This window comes from Marmota monax, unplaced genomic scaffold (genome assembly GCF_021218885.2).
Source record: "Marmota monax isolate L192 unplaced genomic scaffold, Marmota_monax_Labrador192_F-V1.1 WCK01_AAM20220418_F8-fsc00022, whole genome shotgun sequence".
Taxonomy (NCBI): Eukaryota; Metazoa; Chordata; class Mammalia; order Rodentia; family Sciuridae; genus Marmota; species Marmota monax.
The window spans coordinates 6,476,403-6,488,429 of NW_026695215.1; the positions used below are offsets into that span (position 1 = coordinate 6,476,403).

Below are 12,027 nucleotides of genomic sequence, written 5' to 3' on the forward strand. Positions count from 1 at the left end.
CTAAAAGGTGGTTTGAGTTTTAAGACTCTGACTGGGGCTAGAAATGAAGAAAGCCAAAGAGGAGAGGCCCTCATTTTGAAAGAATGGAGAGTAATCTCTGGCATTTTTATAGTACCCAGTGTTCAAAGATAGTGCACCCTGTATCCAGCTGTCCAGCTGCAGGTAGAAAAAGAGCTGGAGTTTCAGCACTGCTGTCACTGGGGATGAGCTAGGAGAAGGGAATCCCATGTGGACAATCTCCATGAGTAAATGCAGAGGGAGGAGCCTAAGGATGCAGCTGGAAAAGGAGGAGGCTGTGCACTGCTGAGGTGCTGGCTGCGGTAAGGTGCCAATCCCAGAGTCAGGGTAGGGATGAGCCTGGAATACTGTTGATGGATTTGAAAACTAAAAAGATAAGTTTATGCTTATCTCAGGAAGCAGTGCTGTCACTGGGGTACTTTTAAAATGGCCACTTGGTGGGAACCTTGCTTGTGAAGATCTCTTTAGGTGCTATGTGAAGGGTGGCAGGACAAGTGGCAAGGACAGCTACATGTAGTTGGGGAATCTGCAGTCTTTCAGTTCTATCTGCCTGCTCTGCCTAGTAAATGTATGCAGTTTGCACTTGCAGATACAGATATTTGTAAGAACACACCTGTGTTTATCTAGCATATAAACAGAATCATTTAGCAGAAAGTAGAGCTGGGTCACAACAGGCCACAAGGAAAAATGCCCCTCAGGTTCCGTTTTATCTCTGTAGACTTTACCTATGAAATACATCTATGAAATGACATCCTTCTCTGGTTTTAAATAAAGAAAATAGCTATTAAGTAGTTTTTATAAACCTTAAAATGTTTAGAGAAAATATTTGATTAAATTCTAAGATAAATTTCTTATCCAGAATGGAATACAAGCCAGTGATGAGGCAAAGGTCTATAATCCCAGTGACTACAGAGGCTGAGGCAGGAGAATCACAAATTAGAGGCCAACCTGGGCAAATTAATGAGACCCTATCTTAAACAACAACAAAGCATAAAAAAAATAAGGGCACAGTATGGGGGGCGTGTAATTCAGTGATAAGTTCCCCTGGGTTCAATCCCCACCAAAAAATAAAAATAAAAAATAATGGAATACATGCTGACTCTTTCCTTTTTCCCTTTCTTTCTTTTCTTGGTCTTTATTTAACCAACTTGGTGCTAAGTTCTAAAGGCAGGATAAATCAACTTTTGAGCTATTTGTAATATTTCTAGCTTAGGCCTTGATCCTAAGCAATAGAATTATAGTAACTGTTAAAATAAAATGTAGCTTGGAACATGATAAGCTGCTGATGTGTGTCTCTGTCCAGGAGAGATTGTGTTTACTTTAGAAGAAGCTGCATAGCACCCACTCTGCAAATATCTGTAATATTTTTAAAGTTTTACATCTGAAGAAGCTTGATTAAAATGAGCTTTTTAGTTGGTCCTCACAACCTTAAAGATCATTAGTGGTAACATCTCAATGCTTAAGGGAATTTAGTTTTAGCTTTGTATAGTTTTTCATTGCAATTAATAAAGATTAGATTGGGCTGGGATTGTAGCTCAGTGGTAGAGCATTTGCCTAGCATGTGAGCGTGTGAGGCACTAGGTTCCATCCTTAGCACCACATAAAAAAAATAAACAAATGTATTGTGTCCATCCGTAACTTAAAAAAAAAAAAAGAAGGTTAGATTCATCTTTTTTTCCCCCATGAAAATTATTAAACAGATGGGTCTTTTGGATCTCAAGCTGTGAAGTAGCATAGTGTTTTCAAGAACATAGTTTTGTGAACTGAATGCAAGTTCAATTTCTGCCACCATATTAGCTTTGTGAGTGAAGATAACACTAAAAATGAGAGCCTTGTTTGGAGTATGATGAGAGTTCTATTAAGTGAGGTAGGTAAATGCTTTTCATGGATTTGGAGCATTATAAGCATACAATAAATAATAGGTATTTTTATTTTCCCCCAAAAAGTTGTTGTTTTTTTTTTTTAACATTGAGTTGATTAACTTTGTAGTCTATGCAGATTTCACAATTCATTGTTGCTATTTCTCATAATTTGCCCATGTTAAGGTGTGGACCTGGAGTGTCCCCCAACAGCTCATGTGGGGGACATGAAGCGTGACTCCCAGGGCAGCCAGAGTCAGAGGTGGGCCTGTAGGCAGTGATGAGGGTTCCAACCTCAGATGTGGATTAATCCATTGATGGCTGGATGAACCACTGGGTGGGTGGGACCTGATCATACCCGATAGGAACACTAAGACTGTTGTTGCCTTCAGCAAGCCCACAGACAGGTGGAGAGGACAAGTAACACATGAGAATTCCTTTGAAGATGGTAAGTGTGCTGGCGCATATATGCCCAGGCATTGCAAGGGTGTGTGTGTGTGTGTGTGTGTGTGAGTTGAGGGGGATTCTGTAGGTGCTACCTCTTGAGCTGAGCTCTGAAAGAATATAGATGAGTCAGAAAGAGGAAGTTATAGAGACAAAGGCGACTTTTAGATTTCTCTGCCTATGCAGAGAAATAAGACATTTTTATTGATATGCATTAGAAAAAATGACTCTGAATTGGACAAGTCACTTTACTTCACAAGGTTATTGTCAATATTGAATGATAGACTTTTGCTTCTGGTCTAGATGGAGTAGCAGGGATCCAGGTTCTTTGTGCCTGAACCAAGTAAAAATTAGACACAATATCTTGAAACAAGCTGTTAAGACAGCCAGTATTGAATATGAAGTGACTTCTGAGAGCTAGAAATGAGGAGAGACCTGGTGGTCTCAGTGCAGGTCATGGGGTACAGTAGGCCACAGAGTTTAGTGGTCTTGAGTAGAAGATAGAGTTTGAGACCAGGGAGGCCAGATCCCTGAAGGTTCACAGAGTAGGTGGCCAGCCCCAGGTTCCCCCATGGCCATTCAGCAGATACTAATCAGTGCACACTAGGGAAATGACCTGAGGTCCCAAAAGAGCCTCCAGAAGTGGCTGGAGACAATGTTAACTGGCAGTTTGAGGGTGGGAAAGGGATCAATGCCTCTTCCCTTCAGCCAGAGTGGAAACCTCATAACCCGCAAAGCCTGCAGTTGAGTGCTTCACAGGGCCTTGCCTCAGTGTGGAGCAGGGCCTCAGACTGAAGCCAGCCTGCCTAGTGGAGCCAGAGGTAAAGAGAGTTGGGCTGCCTGTGTGTACCTGAATTCAGATGTTTGTTATTTGGTAATTAAAAATAAAATAAAACTTTAAAACTGCTCCCAAGTAGCTTCATTGTGTCCCGGAATAAAACTCAAGTCTGTTTATAGTAATATAGAAATATCCAGCATCTAGAAAAATAAAATTTACAATGTCTGACAATCTATCAGAAATCACTGTGGATCCAAAAAAAAAAAAAAAAAGCATGATACGCTAACATGTTTTATTTTAATTCATTATTTATGACAGCAGAATGCAATTCAATTCATACTACACAATAGAGCACAATTTTTCATGTCTCTGGTTGTACACAAAGTAGCGTCACACTATTCGTGTTTTCATACATGTAGTTAGGGTAATGGTGTTCATCGCATTCCACTGTCTTTCCTACCTCCATGCTCTAACATATGTTAAGGAAAAACTTAGTTAGCTGAAATTGACCCAAAATTGAGAGAGTAATAGAATTAACAGTCAAGAACATTAGCAGAGTGTACATCTGAGATGAAAAATATACTGAATGAGATTCATGAAGAGGAAAAAGTACAGAAAATGGGTTTGTGAAATAGAAAAAAGCGGAAAAAACTATCCAAAATGAAACGAGTAAAGGGAAGAAAAACTTAAAGAACTGTGGTGAAGTGTGGTACCGCTGTAGCAGCAAAATATACGATGCACATCTCTTTGGAGTCACCCAAGGAGAGAAAGCAGGGAGCAGAAAACACTAAGAAATAATGACCAAAAATTTTTAAAAATTTGATAAAAACCATAAATCAAATCTAAAATGCTTAATGAACCTCAAGTATAAGAAACTTGGAAGAAGACTGCATCAAGGCATATCATAGTCAAATTGGTTTTTAACACTGGTTATGAGAAGAGAATCTTAGAATTAGAGGGAAGAGTCTTTGTTATTACAAAGGTAGGTGTGAAAACAGATAAGAGAGGTAAATAGAGTAAATAGAGAGCCTACATCCTGGGAACAAATCTTTACTCCTCACACTTCAGATAGAGCCCTAATATCCAGAGTATACAAAGAACTCAAAAAATTAGACAATAAGAGAACAAACAACCCAATCAACAAATGGGCCAAGGACCTGAACAGACACTTCTCAGAGGAGGACATACAATCAATCAACAAGTACATGAAAAAATGCTCACCATCTCTAGCAGTCAGAGAAATGCAAAGCAAAACCACCCTAAGATACCATCTCACTCCAGTTAGATTGGCAGCCATTATGAAGTCAGACAACAACAAGTGCTGTTGAGGATGTGGGGAAAAGGGTACACTTGTACATTGCTGGTGGGACTGCAAATTGGTGCAGCCAATTTGGAAAGCAGTATGGAGATTTCTTGGAAAGCTGGGAATGGAGCCACCATTTGACCCAGCTATTCCCCTTCTCGGTCTATTCCCTAAAGACCTAAAAAGAGCATGCTACAGGGACACTGCTACATCGATGTTCATAGCAGCACAATTCACAATAGCAAGACTGTGGAACCAACCTAGATGCCCTTGAATAGATGAATGGATAAAAAAAAATGTGGCATTTATACACAATGGAGTATTACTCTGCATTAAAAAATGACAAATTCATAGAATTTACAGGGAAATGGATGGCATTAGAGCAGATTATGCTAAGTGAAGCTAGCCAATCCCTAAAAAACAAATGCCAAATGTCTTCTTTGATATAAGGAGAGTAACTAAGAACAGAGTAGGGTCGAAGAGCATGAGAAGAAGATTAACATTTAACAGGGATGAGAGGTGGGAGGGAAAGGGAGAGAGAAGGGAAATTGCATGGAAATGAAAGGAGACCCTCAGGGTTATACAAAAGTACATACAAGAGGAAGTGAGGGGAAAGGGAAAAATAATGCAAGGGGGACAAATGAATGGCAGTAGAGGGGGCAGAGAGAGAAGACGGGAGGGGAGGGGAGGGAGGGGGGATAGTAGAGGATAGGAAAGGCAGCAGAACACAACAGACACGAGTATGGCAATATGTAAATCAATGGATGTGTAACTGATGTGATTCTGCAATCTGTATATGGGGCAAAAATGGGAGCTCATAACCCACTTGAATCAAAGTGAAATATGATATATCAAGAACTATGTAATGTTTTGAACAGCCAACAATAAAAAATTTAAAAAAAAAGAAAGAAAACAGATTACTCACTGGGAACAATGCAGACCATGAGACAGTAAAGCAGCATCTTTAAAATATTGAAAGAAAAGTTGTAGACACTCAGAATTCTATACCCCGAGGGAACATCATTCAGAAATGAAGGTCTAATTAGTAGTTTTAAAAACATCCACAAAAAACAAAAAGTTCTTCATCAAGCAACCAGCACTATAAGAAATGTCACATAATGTCCTTTTAGCATTTTAACACATGGGTTGACATAATAGATAAAATGATAGATGATAAGTTAAAGAATATACATTAAATTCTAAAGGAAAACTCAAATAATGCAACAAAGAATTATAACTAATAAGCCAACAAAGAATGTAAAAACAGACTTGTAAAATACCCAATCTGAGACAAAGCAGAGTAAGAATAACGAAGCAAAGAACATATGGGGCCAAGAATCATATAACAATGTGGCAGATTAATAATTGCTTTGGGTCTGAACACCTGAGTAAAAGGAAGTGGTTTTCCAGTTTGCTTAAAAAGGCAAGATCCAGCTGTGTGCTGCCTATATTTAAAACAAAACAAAACAAACCTATTTATATATAAAGATGCTAACAGGTAAACACAGTGGAAATATTTTTACTAGGCTAAAATGTAGTAGTATCAAGATACCCATTCTTCCCACATTAATGTATAGACTCAATACAATCCCATGCATGATCCCCAAGGGCTTGTTTTTTGTGTGTTTGTTGCTGTGAAAGAAATTGACAGGCTTATTTTAAGATCTGGGAATGCCAACAAGCTAGAAAAGCCAAAACTTCTTTGAAAAAGAAGAAAACGGAGTATTCTACCTGATTTTGAGAGCTATTACAAAGCTCTAGTAATGAAGAGAGTGTAATGTTGGTATTCAGAGTGACAAGTAGATGAGAGGACCAGAATGGAAAGTCTAGAAAGACTCATGTGGATGTGCACATGGCACACTGGCTTTTGAGAAAGGTACAGAGACAGTGAAGAAATGATGGCTGTTTCCTCAAATGTGCTGGAACAATTGAGTAGCCACATACCAAAATAATAAAGAGTATGGTTTTCAGTGTGTACCTTGCATGTATACAAAATTAACTAAAAAGTGTTTAATAGAATTAGATGTAAAACATTCATAAAGTGGAGGTTACTTTCCAGATCTGGCCAGTCTAAGAACATGTTTAGCCCCAGAATTGTAGTTCCTTTCCACATTTCATAAATAAAACTTAGTAAAATATATCTGTGTAAGTATATGTATTCAGAATGAAATCATATTCATTTACGGGCTCAAATGTTTTTTCAAAAAATTTCTTCTGAAAAAATTCTCTCCTGAAATATCTCATCCAACATAGTGCCAGTATTTTTCTGTTGAAGTGCACCTGCTGTTTATAAGGGCCCTCCTGTTGGTGTGCTCTCTCCCATCAAGGGCCCTCAGTCGCTGTGCTTTCTAACTCAGTGCAGACCATGAGACAGTAAAGCAGCGTCTTTAAAATACTGAAAGAAAAGTTGCTTATGGCCTGCTGGTCGGAATATCATTTCCCCTTTGCCATTCTGGTTATATGGTGTTGCACAAAGTTTCGGGTTTCTACTCTGGCAGGTAGTTGGCAGAGATGACAAACTGTCTCCAGGCTCACCTGGCCCAGCAAAGTACTTTGTTCTGCGGAATAGTGGTCTTCATGACGATTTAAATTCTTGTGAAAAACTAACAGGTTTTATGTGGCAGGGTTCACGTGTCTGCTTGGGCACAGTGCTTGGTGCTCTGTTGGCTGTTTCCTTTTGCTGGGGTACCTGCTTCCTAGCTTTCCACTCTCTGTGTTCCTAGTCCTGATGTCAAAAACATTTCCAGTTCCTTTTTTGTTTGCGGTGCCCTCTCATATCCAATCAGGCTTTTCCTTTTACTTATTGTCTGTTTCTGAAAGATGATCCCTCCTACACAGCCTTTCTTCTGCTGTGTCAGCTTAGGTCCCCTCATCTCACCCGGAGTTTTTAAATCGCCACCTAACTGAGTTCCTTGCCTCCAGTTACATTTGTTTTGTTTGTTTGTTAATTTTTGCATCACTGGGGATTATATCCAGGACCATGTGCATAGTAGGCTAATACTCTGCCACTGACCTACACCTGCAAATTTTTTTATTTTATTTTGAGACAGGGCCTCTCTAAGTTATTGAGACTGGCCTGTACTTGCCATTGTCCTGCCTCAGCCTCCACAGCCACTAGGATCACAGCCATGTGCCACCTTGCCCAGCTGTCCCATTCCTTTTGACTCATCCTCAGATGCACTGCTAGAGCAACCTATCAAAGCAAAGATCTGCTCTCACCACACTCTGTTTAGATTCTGAGTCTCTTCATCTCCTATGTCAGAGGTTGACTACTATGGATAAAATAAACACAAATGGGCCTTGGCGTGTCCCAATAAAATTCATTTACAGAACCAGCTGGTCTGAGTGTTGGGTTGTTAGCTCTTGTCGTGCCTCCTCCCTCCCTCAGTGTACCTAACCATTCTCCTCTCTGGCTTCTTTCAGTTGTTTTGGACCATTCAGATTCTTCCACTTTTCCGAGCATTGCATATTCTTTCTAAATCCAGTTATTTAATTCAAGCTGTTTTTTTATAATATAGCAAAATATTTAAATATATTGTGTTAATTCTGAGATGATTTTTATGTTGTTTATTTAAGTTATTTTTGTACTTTCTTGCTTATATCTTTATAAATGTATTACCATGTATAATCTTTTTTTTAAAAAAAAATATCTATTTTTTAATTTTCAGCAGACACAACATCTTTATTTGTATGTGGTGCTGAGGATCGAACCCAGGCCGCATGCATGGCAGGCGAGCGCGCTACCGCTTGAGCCACATCCCCAGCCCTACCATGTATAATCTTAATGAAAGGTCTTTCATTAAAGTCGTGATGTTGATACAATCTGTGTTGTATTTTGGATACCATTAATACATTATCTAAAAACCTCAGAATGAGGTTATAGGTTGGAAAGTAGCAGTTCAGTGTCTACTTTATCCACTGTGTTCAGTCTTCATTTCAGAATAGCTAGTGGGGCAGCAGTACAGAAGTTACATTGCTTCTATCTTCCACAGAGCTGTTTTTTTCATATTTAGTTAGAAAAGCAGAAAGCGTTTAGTTTGGGAACCAACTTGCTTGAGGTACTAGATGTCAAATTGTTATTGTATTTAAATTCTAACAGGCCGTTCACATGTTTCCTTATTCAAAGAAAAACACAACTGAAGAATACATTGTTAAATGTGTGGGGTTTTCCTCATTATTAAATTTGGAGTTATTTGTGTTGTGCTGATTGGTATGGTTTTAGGATATAAAACAATTCCTTTTCCTTTAAAAAAAAATTTTAAAAGAACTTCACCCATGCTTTATCTTGTTGTTGAGAGCTGTGATTTGACAGTGAAAATGAGAGAACACATTGCTAATACTATTGTGGTGGAATTTTGTGAAATTTGGATGGGCAGTGTTTTTGTTATGAAATTCTCTAAAATCCTTAATAAATAAAAGTGCATTAATTTAAAGCTCCATATATTAAAACTGACTTGTAATGTCTTTTTTTTTTTGGTTGATTTTTAGCCACCAGCTGAGCAGGCCAAAGCCAGACTACAACTTGTTCTTGAAGCTGCTGGTAAGTATTGAAAGTTAACTTGTATTAAATGAAAAAGTGACTCTTAGACTGGTAGCAAACTTTTATAAATTAAGTCAGAGAGAACATTCCTATTTTATAAATTCCCACAGATAATATGTATGGCCAGGTATTACCTGAAATATTTATTACTATGGCATAACACTAACTATAATTCTAAAAGTGAATACAGTGTTTTTTAATTGGTAAAATTGGCATTAATTTTATTAATTTCATTTTGATGAAGTCCCATTCATTTTATCTTTTTGTGATATTTATAAGAATTCTTTAACCCCAGATGATGATTTTCTTCTACATTTTCCTCTAAAAATTTCACAGTCTGTTCTTAATTTTGAATAAGGTATAACAGGTTAAGATCAGCCCACCAAATGATAGTCATTATACTTTTAGTATTCATTAAGGAAATACACATGTGCGTATTGATTCAAGTGTCTCTTCATTAGCTCTTTATATTTCCACTTAGCATGTCCATAATCTGTCAATAAGATTGGGAGCACCAGTGTGAATGGTGATCCACTAACTTCCTGAATCACTAGAAATAATTTACCATATAGATATAAGAAGTGATAAGTGTTTTAACTCTTAAGTTTCTTTAACTTTGACTCTGTCTTTTTGTCACTCAATATTATTTTAAATATCATAACTATTTTATGTTTTCCTTACTCATTTTATCTTTACGTAGAAAGCTTGATTTATTAAAATTTTGCTTGCTATTGAGTTTTTCATAGTTTGACTCTCAAATGTACAACAGGATAAAGCTAATTAATATCATTATTTACGTAGTATACATACATTCCTGGATGGCATTTTACATTGAAAACAAATTTCCACTTCATATTTTTAGTATTAACAGACGCTTTCTTTAAAAGAAAATGTTTACATTGCCTCGCCCATAAAATATATTTTTCCATGAATATAATTATAAAGGGTTTTACTTAATACTTTTGTACCGTTTTCATTATTAAAAGAGACTTAACAGTCCAAAGCTCACATTATGTAACTTTTCTGTGCCTGTCCTGGTTGTCACCTCCTGCTTCCATGTTAACAGTCTAAGTTGTATTAAGGATAAAGGGCTAGGATCTCTGGATTTGAGAAGCATTCAGAACTGTGGCAGTTTTCAGATTACAAGCTGATTCTGGTCTGGTTAAGCGAAGGATGAGCCTTAGATGAACAAGAGTCTCATTTAGTCCTTTGTCTCTAGCACTGCCCTTTCCCCAGCAGCACTGGAATGAGCACCTCTACACACACCATTACCACATTTCAGATTACCTTCCGATGCCTGGTTGCTACAGAAAGGAATCCATGAGGGGAGCAGGCTTTTTTTCTTTTTTTAATTGTAGAGGGACACACAATATCTTTGTTTAATAATTTATTTTTTTAATGTGGTGCTGAGGATCGAACCCGAGCCTCACACATGCTAGGCAAGCTCTCTCCCACTGACCTACAGCCCCAGCACCAGGAGCAAGCTTTTAATTCATCATGCTGAAATGGTTCACAGAACACCATACTCTTTCCATGGCCTCTGGCTAGGTGACCATTTCACCAGGCTTTACCTTTCAGTGCTAGCTCTGTGAAAATATTGCTTTGTAATATGATGGGATGTGTTAGACCTCTTTTAAAACCATCCAATATTATTTTTACGAGAATCTGTTGCCTTGGAGAGGGCAAGCAGGTAGGTGGATGCGTTTCAGTTCCAGTTTTGGTGTTTCAGTTCCCTGTTTTGGTGATGAATTGAAGGCATTCCTTGTATTGTGAAAAGTAAAATTATAAACCAAATAAAGAGAGTGGGAAGAAGAAGAGTTTCATTCCAGGCTGATAAGACTTGCAGTTAAGAGTCTACCCTAGTTCTAAGATTGTTGTCACATTGGAGTTCACCTGAATTCCCAAGGAACACACTCTTGACTTTAGGACCTTAGAAGTTGGCATGAAGAAAGAATTCACTCCAGCCTTACAGTTACCATAACTTAGTAGATAGGGCTCATAAATAGAAATCATATGATTAGAGTTGGTCTTTTAACAGAACCATGAGTCCCAGAAGGAACTTTAATATTCAGTTATTGTATTGTCACTGATTATATTAGTAAATATTACTAATGTTAACAATTTGGGATTGAAAACTATTTACATGATTATTTCTCAGGCACCATTTGATACTTCTATTCCTTGGCTCATAATTAATTCATTGGGTCTTATTTACTACAAAATGACTTTTATACTTACAAAATTCTGGTTCTAAGGTTCTATAAAGTGGACCCACAGTCTTTTCTAACTTATTTTATAGAATTCATAATTTTAATTTATAACTATAATTGTTCTTTGAGGTACCCAATTTGTTTCTACCTGGAAGTCTTTGTTCACTTTGTTCATCTTTTTTTTTTTCTCTTAGAAGTATCTTTCTCCTTTCTTTTTCTCTCTCCAAATACTTCAAGATCCATCTAAAATAAGATTTCCGTGATTCTTATGGTAGTCAGCTTTGTTTTTGCTATGTCCAAAAACCCAACAAGAACAACTTACAGGGGGAAAAAAGGTTATTTTGGCTCACAATATCAGAGGTTCAGTCCCTTGCTGGGTCTGAGGTGAGGCAGAACATCATGGTGGAAGGTTATGGTGGAGGAAGGCTGCTCAGCTCCTGGTAGCCAGGAAGCAAAGGGTGGGCAGGGAAGATGTTCCTTTCCAGGGCACACCCTCCTGAGTCACTGGGACTACAGGTGTGGCCACTGTACGTGCCTCTCATAATTTTTAAGACATAATTTTGTTTAAAATATCCTTCATATTTTTCTTTTGATAGAGTCAATATATACATGGGACCTTTAAAATTATAGTTCTAATGTCATAAGGAAAAGTAGAAATTTCTTTTAGTTCATGGTGGAGAAACAACTTATGTGAAAATCTCAATAATATTCATCATCTGAACAGTTTCTACAACCCTTTATATTATGATTAAGTTTTCAAAGCACTATCGTAATTTTTTTACTTTGTGACTTATATCACCATAGAGTGAATTAATTAACTCCATTTTACAAGTATCCTGGAAGGCCAAGTGATTTGAGGGAAATTGTGCAGCCAC

General features: G+C 37.7%; 1 protein-coding gene across 1 annotated transcript in view; it reads left to right on the top strand.

Annotated features, from left to right (window-relative positions):
* The window catches only part of Rsrc1 (arginine and serine rich coiled-coil 1), a 393,370-nt gene that overhangs the window by 239,512 nt on the left and 141,831 nt on the right, over window positions 1-12,027 (top strand). Inside the window, exon 6 of the mRNA XM_046431492.1 lies at window positions 8,891-8,942. Coding sequence (XP_046287448.1) covers window positions 8,891-8,942 — 52 coding nt within the window. The remainder of the gene's footprint in view (window positions 1-8,890; window positions 8,943-12,027) is intronic.